Consider the following 20,582-nt stretch of genomic DNA (forward strand, 5'->3'; position numbering starts at 1 on the left):
CCATTCACATAGCTGCCACACCAATCAAGCCCGCACCACCTCTCATTTGAACTTCTGAAATAGCCTTCTGATTGGTTTCCCTCCATTGTTTCTTTTCAATCCAATTCATCATCCATTCAGTTAACAAAGTAATTTTCCTAAGGCACAGATCCAACTGTTACCCACACATATACTTGAAGAATTTCAATGGCTCCCTATTATCTCAAGGATCAAATATAAAGACCTCTGTTTGGCATTTAAAGCCCTTTACATCTTCGCATTTTCCTACCTTTCCAGGCTTCTTACTATCCCCAAACCTGGGATACTCTAACACCTAATATTAAATAACACTGTAATGTTCACAAAGTTTATTACAAATATTATCATACTTATATTAGCCAGGAACATAGGGTTCATTATTATCCCTATTTTACTGATGAAGAAACTAAGGCAGATGGAGTTTAAGTGTCTTGCTCAAGGTCACGTGATTATTAAGTGTCTGAAGTTGAATTTGAACTCAGATCTTCCTGCCTCTAGATCTAGCACTTTATCCATTGAACCCCCTAGTTGCCTCTGCCTCCTCACTTCTGCCTCTTAACTAACATCCCTGGCTTCCTTCAAGGCTCAACTCAAATATCACCACTTATAGGAAGCCTTTCTTAGCCCACCATGCTGCTAGTATCATTACTTTCAGTCTACTCTGTGTGTATGTCAAATGTACATAGTTCATTACATGTTGTCTTCCTCCATTGGGATCTGAGCTTTCTAAGAGCAAAGATAGTGTGGGTCTTAAAATTGTTTTTAAACTCCCAGAACTTACCATAGTGCCTGGCATATAGTAAGTCCTTAGTAAATGCTTGTGTATGAATATGTGTATATATACATATAGATTTCTGTATATACATATATGTATGTTTATATATGAATATGTATATATCTGTGTGTGTATGTATATGCTGTTGGGTTAACAGTAAATCAGTCATTTTGCCCCTTCTGGAAGCTATGACTCGACTTTCTTTTTTTTTTTTTTTTGCAGGGCAATGAGGGTTAAGTGACTTGCCCAGGGTCACACAGCTAGTAAGTGTCAAGTGTCTGAGGGCAAATTTGAACTCAGGTCCTCCTGAATCCAGGGCTAGTGCTTTATCCACTGCACTACCTAGCTGCCCCTCGACTGACTTTCAACACCTAATCTTTATACTCACTGTAGTTTAATGGAAAGAGCCATGAATTTGGAATTAGATGGTGTGGGTTCAAATTCTGAGGCTACTAGCTATGGGACATTAGACATGCTGATTCATTTTGCTGGGCCTTTTTCATCATGTGCAAAAAAGAGGGAGTTGGACTAGATGCTTCTAATGTCCCTTCTGGAACTAAATCCTATGATTCTATCACTAAATTGTCTTCAATATGCCAAGGGGGTAAGTATTTTATCCCTTCACCTGCTGCCTTTATGAAATCCATTGTAAAATACTTAACAGTCACACTGATTCCAAAGGTCCCGTTTTCCTTAACCAATTCCACCCAATACGTTTCACGGTTGTTGATTTTTGCAGGTGGTGAAGGGTAGGCGGAGTCAACATCCTGTACCAAACAAGAACGGGAAACAATCATGGTAATTGGTTCCATTTATACAGCTGATTGAGTAGTGTACCTCTAACCTCTTACCACAGGAGACTACAGCTGTGTCTGATGATGCCAAACATCCAGACAAAAGCTGGAAAATATGCAGCAATTTCCCAGTACCTAGGTGTTTTCTCATTACTACAACAAACTACTCAGTTATCAGAGTGCAGCATTCCATTTTCAGCTGGCTACTTGCCTAGGCCAGTCCTCTTGAATATTAAGGAATGTCCAAGAGCTGCTTCACTGGTCCACAGCTATGCTGTTTGGGGCTGGATTTCTGATTTTCTTTCCTCTTATTTATTTATTTATTCATTCATTCATTCATTCACTTATTTATTTATTTATTTGGTTGGTTGAGTATTTATTTGTTTATTCTTCCTTTCATTCATTTGTTTATTCATCCATTTATTTATTTACTTATCTATTTGTCTATTCATGTATTTATTTATTCATTCATTCATTCATTTGCTCACTTATTCATTTATTTATCTATCATTTATTTATTTATCCATCTATGTATTTATTTATTCATTTACATATTCATTTATTTATTTGATTATTGTTGTTGTTATTGCTGCTGTTGCTGCTGCTGCTTCTGTGGCCAGACAAAAAAATCTCTAAGGAAAGAGATGTCGCTGTTTGTCCTTCATTCACAAAGAGGACCTTGACACTGGGGTGCTGTCATAACTTGCACTGAATTGGATTAAAGTGAGGGACGGCTGTGCAAGGTCACTAACCTCACTCTCTACTCCAGAGCCATCTGGGTCCAAGTGGCATCAGGACAACTGGATATGGTCCCAGCATTTGAGGTCATGTGACTTGCTCAGGGTCACATAGTAAGTGTTTCAGGTGGGATTTGAACTCAGGTCCTCTTGATTTCAGGGCCAGTGCTTTATCCACTTGCACCACCTACTTGTCCCCAAGAAAAGGGATGTATGACTGATCCTTCTGCCACTACTTGGGGGTTGTTGCCCATGCTCTAGTTTGAGTTACCCTCTACTATTTGCAATGGAATATATCCTGCCAATGGAAACAGCATGGGAGAGGAAATAAATGGGTGACCTTGGAGTCAGGAAGACCTTAATTCAAGTCCTCCCTGTGACATTAGCTGAGGGACCATGGGCAAGTCACCTAACTACTCACCTCAACCCCCTACATCAGCCATTCTATAAGCCTACAAGTTACAGAAGAGCTGCTAATCTGAGTACCCTACATTGATCAAATCTCATGTCCAGAAACCCTATTCCCCACCCCCACCCCCAAAATAGCCATAATGAAGAATTTCAGAGCAGATCCTTTCTTAAGCGTACCCATCTTGTGGCATCAATATGTACATTTCCCCAAGACACTCTCCAGAAAGTGCTCCCACTTGAAACAGAACATGATCCATTCTGGGTTTATACTGTGCAGTTCAGTTACTAAACACCAATCTCGAGGCTCCTGAAGGTCCCCAGTGCCTCTTAGCCACAGCAGAGCTCACAAGGAGTTCCAGAGAAGGGGCAGGTATCTCCAGAGTCAGGAAAGCTTTCAGCCACACCATCCTGCTCTTCTCTTGAACCCAAGCAAGGGTCCCTTCTCTGTCTAAATTTGTGTCAGCGTCCCACATGATGTTGCCCTCCACCACATCACATGTTTCTAAACCTATTCCCTGTCACCCCAAATAAGAGAATGAAACCGAAAATACCAAAATCAGCCAAGAGAGTCATTGTGGCTCAGAGGACTAATGGAAGTTCTAGAATATAAGGTGCAGACTTTCTGTCTTTTACATGTCCCTGGTAGAAAATAATCTTCCTACAGAAGTTGAAATAGATGACTCATAAAAAAAAAACAACAGCCCTCTGAAAATATGACGTGTGATTTCATCAGTGTGGGTTCATCCCTGCACTGATGCAAGATCACTGCCCTTCCACATTTCATTGCATGTTATTCTTGTCCTTGATTTCTCAGAAATCCTCCCTCTTTTCTGACCAGGCTAGTGATTTCATCAAGAAAGGTCAAGGAGCTATCTTCCTCTACCAATACACATCAGCACCTGGGTCTTGCCAGACACAATGAGAGATTAGGCAACTGACCCAGGCCAGTTAGTCTCAGGGAGGGGACTTCAACCCAGTTCTTTCTTATTGTTTTTCTGACCCTCTATGATAATAACAATAATAAAGCAGCTAGGTGATGTAGTGGATAGAGTGCTGGCTCTGGAGTCAGAATTCTCATCTTGGTGAGTTCAAATCTGTTCTCAGACACTTACTAGCTGGATGACTCCAGCCAAGTCATTTAACACATTTTGCCTCAACTTCCTCATCTATAAAATGGGCTGGAGAAGGAAATGGCAAAGCACTCCAGTATCTTTACCAAGAATCCCCTAAATGGGGTCACAAAGAATTAGACATGACTGAAAAACAACTGAACAAGTGATAGTAGCAATAGCGAGCATTTCTATAGCACTTTGAGGTTTACAAAGTGTTTTATGAGTATTATCTCATTTTACTTGACACCACGATTATCCCCATTTTAGAAATGAGGAAACTGAGGCAGACAGGAATTAAATGACTTGCCCAATGTCATTAATTGGGTCTGAGGCCAGACTTGAATTCAGATTTTCCTGACTCCAAACCCAGCACTCTATCCACTGCACCACTATCTATCTATCTGCTCTGGCACACTGCCTCTCCAAATCCTCCTTAAAGGAAATAAAATATTAAGAATGAGTCTTTCAGGATCTATGGCATTCCCTTCTCCATATTTCTTTGTTTCAACAGGCTGACACTTCACAATATATAGCTTTTCATTTGCAACCAGTCTCAGGTGGTAATTACCTCTGAGTGGAGTCGGTCAGCTGATGGAGCTGAAACCTGAGGTTGGCCCAGGTTGGGCACTAAGCTCCAAGAAAGCATCGCCTCCAGCTCATCAATATTTATGTTTTGCTCTTTGCTGTTTGATGAACAGCTCCTTTGAAGGCTGTTTCTCCCACTGGCTTCCGGAGAGACCTCAGACCTGGCAGGATCGTGTGTTCTCTGACGGTTCATTCCCTCTGTGGGCGCTGCCTCACAGACATCTACAAAAACAAGCCAACAATCCATTGCCAGCCCTTGGATAGCAAGCAAGAATCTATATGTACATGTGTAGTACGAGGTATACGACTTAGTCTTTCAATCAGGCACATCGTTTTTAGCTGCTTTAGAGTGATTGTTGTCAGTATTTCCTAAACAATACAACCATTCTCTGATTTTTTAATTCCTTGGCGTGGAAGGACTCAAGAGAAGGGGAGAGGTGCAGTCACACAATCTATTCAGATATATGACTGTCACTGTTAGAAAACAGGGATTGGAATTCTGGATTTATGTTCAGAAACTGAAAATGTGTTATCACTAAACCCAGATTAGCTGTAAAGCCAATGTGATACAGTCATGTGGGACCAGAAACCTAGAGATCTAGTTGAATGAGAGTGACTGACTTGGCATCCAAGATCAAATCCATTCTCTGACACTTATTGACTGTGTGACGAGGGGCAAATCACTTAATCTCTCCAACCCTCAGTTTTCCTACCTATTAAATGATTAGCTTTAAAACTTTCAAACTATTAGATCTGTACATAAGAGGAATGTGCTGCCTTGAGAAGGTGGGAGGTCCCCCCTTCTTGTAGGTCTTCAAGTGGAAGCTGGATGACCACCTGATAGTATATTGCAGTAGGGATTCTTGTCATGTATAGGTTAGACTGGAGGACTGCTGAGGCCTCTTCCAACTCTCAAATTCTGGGATTCTGGGAAATGGGCATAACTCCAGTAGTACTCATCTTGCACAGCTTTTGTAAAAATTGAGGGAGATGATGTATAAAAATGTTTGGTCAATTTGATAGGGTTTTATAGAGAAAGAGAGAGAGGATAATCCCAAAAATTTTAGTGTAGTATTAAACATGAATAGTTTAACTGCACTAAACTTTTGGAACACCCTCCATATTATATGTACATATGTATGTATGTACATATGTACAATACATTTGTGTTTCTTTATTACATATATAACATATATGCACACGTGCATGCATGTGTAGACATATAGGTATGTGTGCATCGTATGTGCATTTATGTCTATTGTATAGACATATGTAATATATTGTTATATATACTGTGTCTCTACATATATGAATAGGCATTGCATATATGCATGTATTTATGAGTATATGTGTCTTACATTTTCACCATTGGCTTTATCATTCATTAATCATGTGATAGTCACTCACTTACATGAACATATAATTTTTTTCATCTATAAAGTCAGGACAATATTTTTACTACCTACTTTTCAGGGTTTTTCTTCTGAGGAAAGTACTTTGTATACTGTAAAGCTGGTAAGCAACTGTGAGCTATTATTATTAACAGTAATAGGGGCAGCTAGTTGGCTCAGTGGGTAGAGTACTAGCCCTGGATTCAGGAGGACCTGAGTTCAAATCCATCCTCAGACACTTAACACTTACTAGCTGTGTGACCCTGAGCAAGCCATTTAACCCTAATTGCCTCACCAATATACATATATTATTAACATTATTTTTTTTAATCACATCTATGATTTCATTAGTTCAGGGAACTCCCAGATCAGGGAACCCCTCTCCTAAAGCAAATCAGCATCCTCTTTAAAAATTAGAGTCCTAGGGAGTTGTCCAGGGCATGGCAAGATTAAGTGACTTGTCCAGAGTTACATAGCCAGTACAGGGCAGATACAGGATTTGAACCCAGGTCTTCCTAACCCTGAGACCAGCTCTGTATCCGCTGTGGTTGGCTGCCTCTTTTATAACCCTTTCCCCAAAGCCAAATATGATCCTTTCCTCCCATGTCAGAAGAGGCGATAAGACTCAATCTGGCAAATAGGTGGGAAGAAGCAAGAAGAGAGCCTCCTAGCAAGTTGAATCAAAGAACTAAGAGGAAGGAGCCTAACCATTTATTTATCTAGTGTCTTTACAGTTACAAAGAGCTTTGCCTCAATCTCACACTATGTCATTATCTCAGCTATAGAAGTTCCAGTTCCACAGATTCTAAGAAAATTCACTTCAACAAACACTTATTCCAAATCCTTCTCTCTTCCCCCCTCCAGAGGGCTCAGCAACAAGCTGAATCACAGAAGTGACATGGATTTGTGCTCCTCTACCTATGACCATTCATCTGCCCCCTGCCCTCCTCTTCCCTACTGGTAGAATAGACATAGGTTGTTTTCACACTAGGAAAATTTCACCAGAGCCATAAAGTCAAAATTGTTTTCCCCTGGTTTAGTATAAAACAAAACAAAACACTTGGAATCTCAGGGTTGGAAGGGAGTTCAGAGGCCATAGAATGCAACCCATAATAATTCAGGACTCCTTTCTTCCCCACGACAAATGGTCACAGAGATGGTCTTTGCTTGAAGAATGCTAATGAAGGGAACCCACTGCCGATTCCACTTTTGCACAGCTCTAATTATTAGGAATGTTTTCCTCACATTTTGCTTAAATTGGACTTCTGTACCTCCCAGTTTTTTTTCTATGTCCACTGCAGACTTTGAGTCTTATAGGATGTAGAACTAGAAGCAACCGTAGAATTTTTAGTCCAACCCCATCATTTTAATTTATTTTTAGTTTTCTTTTTTGTGGGGCAATGAGGGTTAAGTGACTTCTCCAGGGTCACACAGCTAGTAGGTGTCAAGTATCTGAGGCTGGATTTGAACTCAGTTCCTCCTGAATCCAGGGCTGGTGCTTTTTATTCACTGCACCACCTAGCTGCCCCCTCAGCCCCATCATTTTAAATATGGAGAGGAGAGATCCCAACAGAGGAACTACAATTTCTGACATGAGATAGAAGATGGAGTGCTGGGATTGGAGTTGGGGTCCCAACTCACATCCTCTGATATCAAATTCAAGGATCTTTCAATGATACCATGAGACCACATGCATGTGAGGGGACAGGGAAGTGCAGCTAGGGCCATGCACTAGAGAGGCGCTCCACAGACTCTGCCAAAATCAAGGTCACAGAAATGTATTTAGAAGAGGTCCAATCCTTTGGGAGATTCAGAGGGCCATGTGTGGAAGAATATGGGAGTAACTGACTAAACGTGACTCTAAGGAGCTCTGAGCACATTGATTAGGGTGACCGGGTAATCCTTGCCAGTATCTGAGTTGGTTTCATGGCTCCTTGACTGCTTCTGAGAGAAGCATCTAGGATGCCCATGATGTGCCTGTGTCCCATTGGGGTTCTGCTGAGGGTCCTCGGTCAGAGCCTGCTTTTCAAAGAGTGGATCTAAGCAGTGATTCAGTACCCCCCTTCATATGGCCTCAAGCTAAGTAACCACAACTGAGCTCAATTCCCTCCTCCTAGAAAGGGAGCCTGGAAGTGTATCTGAAGACATAACAAGTTATGACTCGTCACAAAATGAATGTGGGTATGCCACAGAGAACAGAAATTTTTGTCATTTGAAGTAGAAGCATTTAAAAAAATCATCATCATAGCTGGTATTCATATGCTATTTTAAGTTGTGCAAAACATTTTACATAGATTATCTAATTTGATCTTAAGGTGGGTGCTATTATTATCCCCCTTTTTTCAGAGAGGGAAATGGAGGCTCAGACATTTGGAGTCATTGGTCTAGGGTCATACAACTAATAGACTGAAAGATGTCCTTCATTAGGCTCCCCTAGGTCCTGTCTGCCACACTGCTGCCTATATTGCCTATCCCCAGTATGACTCTACCTGATCATCTATATTTGGAAGTCCAAGCTAGCTGGCCATGCCAGGGGTGTACCAGTCATGAGGAGCACACACAATGGATCAATAACTACGTCTAGGTACTCCTGAAAGGATTTGCCCCTTCAGTTGGGAATGTAAAGATTTGGTCTGCTCCCCTCAAATTTCCTGTCTATCGATTTATGCAACTATATTGTTTAGCCATTTATCACTGGTGGGGAAAAGCAATTTTTAAAGTCCTACAGAGACTTAAAGAGTCAGTGTTCTACACTAATCCCTTGAACTCTCCACTACTAAAAAATTAAATCACCCCTCCAAACCCATTCTGCCTCTTACCTTTGGGTTGAGAAACAATCAGGTCCACCTTGTCAGGAGAATTCTGAATGATTTTAACAGCCATATTAAATGTGACACCCTCCAAACTGATGTTATTCAAGGAGATTATTCTCCCCCCTGGAAAAATGAAACCATTCAGACAAACAGAAAATAAATAAGCAAGAAAGAGAGTTACCCCTAAGTGACATAATCATAACTCACACATTCAGGATTGTTAACCTGAGCTCTGTGAACTTGTTTGTTTCTTGTTTTCATGACTGAATTTCACTATAATTAATTTTCTCTGTAATCTTCGCCTGTCCTCTTGACTTTTCTTTTGCCACTGGACTTCGATGACTCTGGGGGAGAGGGTGAGGCTGACAACTTTGCACAGCTCTGCCTTGCTCAAATCTAATTTATGTGTGAGTCAAGACAATGCCCTGATGACATCATTGATCCTCTTTGAGAATGAAGGACAAACAAACAATTGCTTAATCCTATATATTTAAAATTTTTATTCTGAGAAGCGAAGTTCATCGTTTTTACCAGACTGCCCAAAGGGTCAATGACACAAGGTTAAGAAGTCCTAATGTAACTAGCTAACTCTTATGTTGCTTTAAGGTTTCAAAAGCACTTTACATTTGTCATCTTATTTAAGCCTTGCAACTCTTCCACTGTGAGGTAGATTCTATTTTACAGAAGAGATAAAGTGCTGTGAGAGGTTAGGTGACATGCCTAGGATGACACAGCGAGGAAGTGTCTGAGGCTGAATTTGAACTCAGGTCTTCTTGGTTCCAAGTTTAATAGTATCTTTTGAGCTATCTCAAAGCCTCAAAGTGCCTTTGTATACATTATCTCTATTGAGGTTGATATTATTGAGGGGCAGCATGAAGCAATCAATGGCTGCAAGACTAGACTTGGGGAAAAAACTCAGTTCAGGTCTAACCTTTGAAAGGTATCAGCTGTGTGACCATAAACACATAGTTTAACTTCTTAGTTCTCTGCCCAACTATCTAAGACTATAAGCTACAGAGAAGTTATTGCTTCTCCTTTCATCGTTGCATTGATAAAAGGAATTTCAATACTATGAGTTCATTAGAACCATGAAATCACAGCTCCATACCTTTTGTTTAAGTATATTTTTGCTGACCCATAGAATTTACATGACTTGTACAAAGCCACATAGCTAGTTAACACTAGAGAAGGGACTGAAATCCAGCTTTGCTACCTCCAAGTCTAGGGCTCTTTCCACGATGACATGGCCACCTCCATGAACCTCCCCCTATTCCCCATACCACATCCCACCTTGACAGACAGACTCAAAATCCTATCATTTCTCTAGCAAGAACTTTACAGTAACAAAGTGTTTTACATACATGACCTTTGACATTCTCAGCAACCTTGTTTTAAAAATCAGTAATTTAATGAGAAATTCAAAATTTACCTGGCTTGATCTTTTTAACTCTCTCAGCAGGTCCTCCAGGTATAATGGAAGCAATAAAGATTCCAAGGTCCAATTTGCCCACATTTTCACTTCCAATAATGACAAACCCTGCAATGGGAGACAATATTTAAGGACATGCAGGTTACAAGATAGTTTCATGGCTGACAGGCTATGGTTTTCCAAGATAGGGGTGATGATTTATTTGGGTGATATAATAGGAAACAACAAAACTGATGAGCAGTAAAATTTAAAAGCATAGCTAAAACATGGAAACTAAGTAAATGTCCCCCAAAAAAGTCTTCTGCGGGGGATGATACCCTACTGATGTTCCCCTGAAATGTGTTGGGCAATCAGAAGGAGGAATAAAGGATTTGTAGAGAAAGTCTTCAATTGTGACTAATTTCTCAGGATTTCATCTCCAGAACAGATAAGTAGATAAGAATAAGTATGGTGTAGTGGGCAGAGGTGGATTCAAATCATGACTCTTGATACTAACTAGTTATGTAACCATGGGTTAGTCATCCAACCTGTCTGAGCTTCACACAACTTTCTAGGACTAGATTTTGAGTGGGTCACTTTATAAGGGAAATTAGAAAAGGTTCAGAAATGTACATATATGGGAAATGGAGTGAGGTGAGGAGAGCGATTATGATTTTTTAATCATTAAAACCCTGAATATAAAGTAGTTAAGAAACCTAAATATAATAAAAATCAAAAATTTATTACATAGCATATATGTATGTATCTCTATATATACATATATTGAGATACATACATATACAATAGATATGTGTATGTGTGTATATGTATGTATATATATATGTATATATATATATATATACATATACATAGTTGTATTGCCTTAGGGATCTTAAAATGCCAGTTTCAAAGGTATCAGCATGCATTAGTAACTTAATAATAATATTAAGAAGGAGAAAGCAACCTGATGTAATGGATAGAGTGTTGGACATAGAATCAAGAATGCCCAAGTTCAGATCCTCCCTCTGACACTAACTCCTATGATCCTGGGTAAGTCATTTCATATTGCAGGGCCTCAAGGAAGTCCCTAGGATTTACCCACTAACTCACAGGGAGGTTGTAATCTTCTTCCCACTGGGACAACCCTATGAAATAGGCAAGGAAGGTATTATAGTCCCCATGTAAACAAATGGAAACTGAAGTTCAGAGTTTTTAAATGACCTGCCCAAGGCCACATGGCTCATAAGTGATAGGACCTAGAACTCAGTTCTCTTTGATTCTTGCTCCAGTTCTTTCCATGGCCAAACACTGCTACAAAAATCTCAGTTGAGTCATTGTTAATGTTTTGCAATCCTTCAACTCTGTCTCCTCTTGTGTACTCTCTAGTTCATTCCCCACAGCAACTGTTCCCAATCTTTTATTTATGTTCCCCACCCCCAACCACCATGACTGAGAAGATTAAGACTATATGAACAAGAAGAACCTTAGTTTCCCTCTCTAGTCCTCAAGTCTCCAAACAGTTCTCACAATAATCACCCATTTTCTCTCTTCTTCCTTCCTGCCTTCCTTCTTTCTTTCCTCCCTACCTTCCTTCCTTTCTTATACTTTCTTTCCTTCTTTCTACATTACTTTCCTCCTTTTTTCTTCCTTTAGTTCTTTCATTCCTTCCTTTCTTCTTTCTTCCTTCATTTCCTTCTTTCTCACTTTCCTAATTTCTTTCCTTCCTCTTTTCTCCCCTTTATTCTTCTTCTGTTCTTTCCTGCCTTCCTTTTTTCTTTCCTTCCTTTCTTCTCTCTTTCCTTCTTTCTTTATCTTCTTTTTCTTCCCTTCTTTCTTTTTTCCTAACTTTGCTTCCTTTATTTCTTTCCTCCCTTCCTTTTTCCCCTTAATTCTTTCCTCCACTCTTTCCTTCTCTCCTTTCTTTTCTGTTCTTTCCTTCTTCCCTTTTTTCATTCCTTTTTTTTTCCTTTTCTTCTTCCTTCTTTTCTGCCTTCTTTCTTTTCCTCTCTTTTTCCTTCCTGCCTGCCTTTTCTTTCTGTTACAGAATTTGAATTCCTATGTCTCACTGAGGTTTAATTCCCACTCACTATATGAGCTTTTAATTCCATTCATTATCTCTTTCTCCAGGACTTGGATCCAGTAGGAAGATCTTCAATTTCCCACATTCTCTCCCTTATCACTGGTTCCTTCTCATATGCCTATAACTATTACTAGGTCATCTCAGTCCTCAGAATAAAAATTTAAATTCTCCCTTTGACTTAACCAGCTACTATTCCATCTCCCTGTTTCTCTTAACTGCTCAATTTTTTTGGGGGGGGGGCGGTTCTAAGTCCTTCAATTGCATTTCCTCTCTATCCACCCCCTACTTAGCTCCTAGCAATCAAATTCTTCCCCTGTTGCTTCACTGAAACTGCTCTCTCAAAAAAAAAATTAATTAACAAACAAATAAATAAATAATGAATTAATGAATGAACAAATGAATAAATAAATAAATACATGAATGAGTAAATAAGTAAGCAAGTAAATAAATAAATAGGTGAGTACATAAATGAATAAATAAATGAATGGATAGAAATAAAAAATGAAAGAAAATATATAAAAAAGAAAAGAAACTGCTCTCTCTCAGGTGATCCATGACCTCTTCTTTATCAAATTTAATGATTTTTGCTGTTGTCATCTTTCTTGACCTCCCTAAAGTTAGAGACAGTGTTAACTACCCGCTCCCTCACTCCTGCCAGATACTTCCTCCAAGGTCCAAAGAACACTTTCCTGGTTTTCCTAATATTTCAGTGACATCCTCTCTTTTTTCTTTATGGATCTACTCACTTTTCCAACATCCTTTAATATGTTTTTACCCCTTCTCTTCTTCACTAAACATAAGCTTCATGAGAATAGGTACCCTTCCTTATTTAAATAATATCCTAATCCTGACACCTAGTATATTTTGCATACAATACTTGTCCCACAAGAGTCTGATGAATTACCCCTGATCCCTGGACAAAAAATATGCCATGACACTTTAAGGCAGGAATTCTCAGCCTGGGCTCTATGAGCATGTTTTATAAAAACATTTTGAAGACTGTATTTTAATATAACTTGTTTAGTTTGCAAGGTCATATGATTTTATATGATGCATTTAAAAACACTTCTCAGAGAAGGGGCCTATAGGCTTCACCCAATTACCAAAGGGATGCCAGACACAAAAGAAGATTAAGGACCCCTGCTTTAAGGCCACATAAAGCGAAGAAAAAATAACAGAAGTAGTCTCAGAAAGAAATGAATCATGCTGAAAGAGTTGTAAAACATGAAACAAGGCAACTGCACTGCCCCATTAGAAAAGTTCACCCATGCTCACCCATAAATACTAGGTCTCCATATATTTAGGAGGAGATGTTGGATCATACATACATAAGCTCCATTACTTACCAAAACCGTGCTGTGGGTCTCTTTTTAGAGTCACACAAATTATTTCTCGCTCTAGTCCAGTTAGAAAATTTTCTCTTTGAGGATTTTGTGACCCTGGAGGCACAAAAGAGAGACAAATGATTTGAGGTCAAGATACATGATGATGGGTTGGTGCTTAATCTGAAGAGGGGAAGATTTGGCTGGGACATCATTAATATGTTCAAATAAATGATCATGAGATCATAGAATTTTCGAACTGGGAAGAAACACTTAGTCCAAGCCTCTTATTTTGCAGATAAGAAAACTTAGTACTAGAGAGATAAAGGAATTTTTCTAGGATCATAATAATAATAATCCTAGTAGGTGTAGAATTTGAACCCAAGTCATATTGAAGAAACATCACATGTGACACATAAAGATGAGAGCAAAGTGGAAAAATCCTTAAGAGTTGCATCAATAGAGTAAGCAGAGCTAAGATGGCAAAGCAGAAGAAGCACAAAATGCCTCCAAATACATCTAGAAAATGTAGCAGACTAAATTCTGATCAGAAAATCCAAGAAAAAGATCACAGTGAATTCTTTTTCAGGCCAGACCATCATAAGGACAGCAGGAGGAAGAGGAGGAGGAGGAGGAGGAGGAGGAGGAGGAGGAGGAAGAAGAAGAAGAAGAAGAAGAAGAAGAAGAAGAAGAAAAGAAGAAGAAGAAGAGAAGAAGAAGAAGAAGAAGAAGAAGAAAAGAAGAAGAAGAGAAGAAGAAGAAGAAGAAGAAGAAGAAGAAGAAAAGAAGAAGAAGAGAAGAAGAAGAAGAAGAAGAAGAAGAAGAAGTAAAGGAGGGAGAGAGAGAGAGAGGGAGAAGGAGAGATCCATGGACATTCAGGATAGAATCTGTCTGAGTAAATCCATGCAGAGCATTCCATTACAAGGAGAGGATATGTACTGGGAGAAAAAGAGGTCCCAGGTCCAGCACAGATGGGTCTAATCTTATGCAAGGTGAAATAATAGTTGCAAACCAGCAACTCTGTTTCTCACTAAATAGGTCAGAGATCCAGTAATCACTGGAAAGGAAACTTGGGCCCTGTAAGGGGCTAAAATTCTAGCTATACTGTATAAAATATCTAATGAGTGGTCTCCATTAAATTAAAAGCTTTAGCAAGAGTTTAGACTTTTAAGCATTTATTAAGGAGAATCAGAATTTGGTGAAGAGGGAGAGAAAGGCCTAGATTCAGGTGGCTATCTTGGGGAGTTGGTGTCTCCTGCTCTGCTCTCCATGAGAGTCCTCACGAAAGAGTGAGAACCACCCCTTCTTCATCCCACAAGCCTCCTGTGAAAACTGGGAATATCCCGTCCACATGCACACAGAGCCCAAGCTAATTGGCTGGTAGCTTTGATAGACAGTACCCACGAGCAAATGTCACTTCCTGATGCCAAAAAAAAGCCGCATGGCTTGCCCTCAGATGCCTTCTCCTCATGGCAGAGCTTTCCTACAGTAACTCTCCAGCAGGTGGCGTCACTCCAATGATTATAGCCCAGGAGTAGCATCCCAGAGTGAAGAGACTAGGCCCTAAATGGTATAAGGAGCAAGTTCAAAAACAAGTGGTACTTGTGCGACTTGGACCCCAGGAGTGGATGAGCGCATCAATCCCAATTTCCAGCCTAGTTGGAAGAATAAAGCAGAATAACCAGGAGCAGGAATTCTAGAACAAGGGGAGAGTACATTTCTGTCCATATAGCCAACACTGGCTGAATCCAGTGGACTCCAAATGGGGCAACCTCACAAGGGTGTTGTTCAGTGTCCAGATATTTTTCCAAGTCAAGAACTCACAGAGATCATACTAAGGGAGAAGTGGTCAAACATGAACACAACCCTAAAATTAATACCCCAAGAAAGCAACAACAGGAGCAACCCAGACCTTCTCTTCTAAAGTGTACAGAGCCTGACCCTAACATAAAGTCTGATATTAAGAAGCAGGCTGGAAGTATGAGCAAATAAACAAACAAAAAATCGCCCCATTAAAAATTATTATGGGGATGGAGACACTCAAGACACAAACACAGAAGAACAGAAGCATTCCAAAATATTCATAATTAAAAACCTCAAAGAAACACACAGCTTGGGCCTAAATTCAAATAAAATTTCTAGAACATAGTAAATAAAAGTTGTTTTAAGAATTTTAAAAGTTTGTTTTTACAAATCAAATGATAGTGCTAGAGGGAAATAAATGAAAAAAATAAGTGAGAGTTATAAAAGAAATAAGTGAAAAATGAATTAACAGCTTGGCACAAGAGATATAGAACTTTGCCCAAGCAATGGTCCCTGAAAATTAGAATGGACTAAATGCAAGATAATAATTCCATGAAACAGAAAGAACTGTTAAAATAGAGTCAACAGAGTAAAGAAATAGAGTGTTTCATAGAAAAAGATGTTTAATAGCAAAAACAACTAACCATAAAAGCAGATTGAGGAGAGATCATTTAGGAATCACTGGACTACCTGAAAGCCATGACCAAAAAAGGAAAAAGAGCATAGGTATAACATATCAATAAATAAAAAAACTACCTAGATTTCTTAGAACCAAAGGACAAAATGGAAATGGGAAAAAAACTATCAGCCACTTGCTGAAAGAAACCCCAGAATGAAAACTCTGAGAAACATTATAAAATCCAGAGCTTACAGGTCAAAAAAAAAAATACTTCAAGCCACCAGAAAGGGTGTTTGAAATTCTGATGAGCCATATTTAAGATCAGAGATGATACCACTATAAAGAAATAAAAAGTTTGTAATATGATTATTTCAGAAGGCAAAGGATATAGACTTAAAACTGAGAATAATTTAACCAGAAAAACTGAGTATAATGGAGGGTGGGGGTGGGAAGGGTGGTACAGAGGGTAGAGATGACTTTTTGTTTGTTTGTTTTTTGTTGTTTTTTTTGTTTTTTGTGAGGCAATTGGGGTTCAGTGACTTGCTCAGGGTCACACAGCTAGTAAGTGTGTAAAATGTCTGAGGCCTGATTTGAACTCAGGTCCTCCTGAATCCAAGGCTGGTGCTCTATCCACTGCACCACCTAGCTGCCCCAAGAGATGACTTTTAATGAAATAGAGGAGTTCCTAATATTCCTGGTGAGAAGACCAGAACTGCACATGAACTTTGAAGCACAAATACAGTAGTCAAGAGAAATGTATGAAGGTAAACATAAACAAATAATCATAAGTAACTAAACAATGATAAACTTACCTTTACATTATATATGTATATATAGCTTACATTATAATATGGATATTTTATACATATGTCTGCTTAGAACTTTATTATCATCAGAAGTCACAGAGAGAGTCTAATTAGACAGAAGACCTGGGAATAGTTTTGTTATAATGATCTTAAAAGAAGAATGGAAAGGGAGGGGAACAGGGAGGGAAGGGGGAAGGGGGAAGGGGGAAGGGAGAGGAAAGTTGGAGGAGATTATCTCACATAATCAAGGTTTACAAGTAGAAGTCTACTCAACCAATGAGGAAGGGGTGGAGGGAATGGGTAATACTTAAGTCTCACTCCCCTCTGAACTGGCTAAGAAGGGTGGGAAATGTGTATTATGTGTGTGTGTGTGTGTGTGTGTGTGTGTGTGTGTGTGTGTGTGTGTACAGAAATATGGAACAGGAGGGAAAGGAGAGAATGGAGGGGAGAGGAAGGAGGGTAAATAAATAGTGAGATTTGTCCTAAACAAAACAAACTCTAAAGGTATACAAAAAATTTTTATTGCAGCTTTTTTTGTGGTGGCAAAGGATTGGAAACTGAGACTTCTCTAATTTCTCTACCATGGTCCTGCTTTTGGCTGCAGGTAACTTCTCCCTCTTCTCCATCCCTGTTTTCAGCTTCCTTTTTTGTGTCATCTTCCTCCATTAGATTATATCTCTTTGAAAGCAAGGACTATCTTCCCTTTGTTGTCATTGCATTTTCAGCACTTAGCACATCTTATTCATGCATTTAATAAATGTTTGTTGACTACTGACTAATGAACAATCCCAAGATTATTAGACTGACAAGTCAAGGAAATACTCTACACATAGTAGATACAGATTTCAGCAGCTACTAACAAACTCTCAGGGTATAATTGTGGACAAGTTAGAGAAGGATGAGCTAGATGATCTTTGTCATGTAGATTCAGAACTACTAAAATAATTGGATATGATTTCTGTCTTCAAGTATTTGAAGGGCTGTCATAGGGAGAAGGGATCTGACTCTTAATTGGCATAAGAAAGTAGGACTAGAAGCAATGGGGATGAGGGGAGGGGAGATGTAGAGAGGGAAGTTTAGGCTTAAGGTATTTTTTTTCTTAAGTGGGGCAATTGGGGTTAAGTGACTTGCCCAGGGTCACACAGCTAGTAAGTGTTAAGTGTCTGAGGCCGGATTTGAACTCAGGTACTCCTGACTCCAGGGCCGGTGCTCTATCCACTGAGCCACCTAGCCACCCCATGCTTAAGGTAATTTTTAAAACTTCCTAGCACAATTAAAGCTTTTCAAAAGGGAAGTGGCCCACTTTGGGGGTGGAGGAATAGAGTTGTCTCTCCCCCTCAGTGGGAGCATAAAAGATATGACTGAAGAATCACTTGTTGGAAAGCATTTCTATTCAAACTCGGGTTGGGCCAGATGACACCTAATGTCCCTGTCAGCTCAGATCCTGTGATTCTGAAAGTAAAAATAAGTTGAAATTCAAAATCGATTATGCAGTCATCAAAATGATAGATGTGTTTTTGAATGTGTATGTATTTTGTAATCGTCATGACTCCACTTTGGGGTTACACCTCTCCCTGGCTGGGTCAGCTTTGTCATTCATTGCTCTGAACCATGGCGCTAAGTGCTTTTCAAAGGAACTCTTCAAACTCCTGGGCTGTCAAAAATGGAATTTCACACTCTCTAGGCACAATCTATCATGACAGCTTAAGGGATGGAAGCTGAAATTTCTCCCAACCATGAGGAGTTTTAAAAATAAAATTAGCAAACACCATTTGGGAATTTAAAATTCATTAATCTAGAGACAATAGTTAAAAGGCTGAACATGTAGTTCTCTCTGAACCAAAGCCCACCCTTTTCTGCTGAGTACTTGGCCTTCACATACTTACCAGTGACAATATTCTGAGGCAGCTGAGCTGGCAGGCCTATCCTTTGGTTTTCAGTTATGTAAGAGCATGTCTCTGACTGTGACCATCCAAAAGAAGGACTGCAGTGAGAAAGGAGAACACAAGATATGAAACGCCTATAGGAAGGTCCTTGATATTTCTAATTGTGAAATTGGCAACTGTTCCTAATGAGGCTGAAAAGTTCATTCCTCTCTCTTCTGTGGTTTAAAAATCTTAAAATTAAAACAATGAAAAATATAAGCCACTATCATTCAACTAGGGTTACCTGAAATAGATTAGAATGAACACTAAACCAAGCAAACCTTTCTTTCTTAGGGAAATAATGATCAAACTGGGAGAGAAGAGAGGAAATTGATTGGACTGGCCAAATGGTCAGTAAAATGTCCATGATGAGTTGATAACCTTTTCTTTCTTGGCCTCTCCAAACATTTTTGGCATGTGTAATATGCACCCAGTTTCAGCATGTTGATGACTAAATTTGTTTCCTATTTTTCTCCCTAAACGGCTTTGAATTACCTAAAAAAGAATGATTGCTTTCTTTCATATTAAAGAATTAAAATCACAAAACAAATAAAATGTAGAGACTGAGACAAGTGTGTAATGACCTATTTCAATTATATGGTGAGAAAAGCCACAGAGTGGTTTTTTTAAAGCCCTTTAATATATGCACTCAGAGCTCAAAATGGTGAACACCATATTGAGTTTTGAGATAACCCATGTGGCATGTAGGCCACTGATGAATTCTAGTCTAAAATTTAAATGCCTTATATGCAGAACTGCTTTCACCAAGAACATTTACAAATCACCAACAAGAAGAACTAAATATTTGCTAAAATTTAAAATACAATCTCAGGGTTATAATGGGCTTTTTTGCCTATTATATTACCATTTTAGTTTGTCCCTTCCCCACTAAAATTATAGGATAATCCTCAAAGGAAACTTCTCGCATGATGGGCAGGCACATTGTTTTGGATTGTGGAGGATGGAAACACACTATGGACAGTCATAGATGGATGGATTATTGTCTAAATTGTTAGAAAGATTATGTAGATCAATAAAATCATTTCTAAATATTAGAATTTACAAAAAGCTTTAAGTTTTGGGAAGAGCTTTATATTTGTTATCTCATTTGATCCTCACAACAATCCTATGAGGTAGATACTATTTTTATCTGAATTTTATAGATAAGGAAACTGAGACTAAGAAAGGTTAAGTAACTTGCCCAGGATCATACATTCAAATATGTGAGGCAGATTTGAACTTAGGTCTTCCTGAATCAATTTTCATTACTCTATTCACTGCAACACATAGCTACCCTTATTCCAGATGCACTGAAATAATTAAATAGTCTTATTTAATAGAATCTGTTAGATTTTTTTTTAGCAAAAAAGTGAGCTCCAGGAAAATATATTACCATCATCTCCATAATGGTGGTGGAGACGTAGTATATTAAATAGAAATCTGTGCTTAGGATCAGGTAAAATTGAGTTCAAATCCTGCCTCAGATACTATTTGGGTGACTCTGAGCGAGAACAAGTCTAACAAATGTGAAATCATATCCCCTGTTTGGTTAAGTCTTATCCATGGAAGAAGAGAGGAAGAGAGTTTTTTGTTTTATTTTGTTTTGTTCTGTTCTGTTTTGTTTTATTTTGTTTTAAAAAATCTCAGGGTCTTACCTGAGCATGAACCTTGTAAATCATTTTGGGGGGCAATGTGATAAAAACAAAAAACAAACAAAAAAAACACTACTGGGCTCAAAGTCAGGAAAATTTTAGTTCAAAGCCCTCCTCTGACACAACATTTTATGGCTCTTTGGGACAGCTAGGTGGTGCAGTGGATAGCGTGCCCAAGCTAGTCAGGAATACTCATCTTCTTGAATTCAAATCCAACCTCAGACACTTACTAGCTGTGTAACCCTGGGCAAGTCATTTAACCCCGTTTGCCTCAGTTTCCTCATCTATAAAATGAGCTGGAGAAGAAAATGGCAAACTCTTCCAGAATCTT

At 39.0% G+C, this 20,582-nt stretch overlaps 1 protein-coding gene across 1 annotated transcript in view; it reads right to left on the reverse strand.

The window, feature by feature from the left end:
• The window catches only part of FRMPD2 (FERM and PDZ domain containing 2), a 315,586-nt gene that overhangs the window by 203,473 nt on the left and 91,531 nt on the right, over nucleotides 1-20,582 (reverse strand). The window contains exons 17-22 of the mRNA XM_043980068.1: nucleotides 18,561-18,658; nucleotides 13,471-13,563; nucleotides 10,066-10,173; nucleotides 8,643-8,759; nucleotides 4,416-4,654; nucleotides 1,456-1,560 (exon numbers count right to left, since the gene is read on the reverse strand). Of these exons, the coding sequence (XP_043836003.1) occupies nucleotides 1,456-1,560; nucleotides 4,416-4,654; nucleotides 8,643-8,759; nucleotides 10,066-10,173; nucleotides 13,471-13,563; nucleotides 18,561-18,658 (760 nt within the window). The remainder of the gene's footprint in view (nucleotides 1-1,455; nucleotides 1,561-4,415; nucleotides 4,655-8,642; nucleotides 8,760-10,065; nucleotides 10,174-13,470; nucleotides 13,564-18,560; nucleotides 18,659-20,582) is intronic.

This window comes from Dromiciops gliroides, chromosome 2 (assembly GCF_019393635.1).
Source record: "Dromiciops gliroides isolate mDroGli1 chromosome 2, mDroGli1.pri, whole genome shotgun sequence".
In the NCBI taxonomy this organism is placed as follows: Eukaryota; Metazoa; Chordata; class Mammalia; order Microbiotheria; family Microbiotheriidae; genus Dromiciops; species Dromiciops gliroides.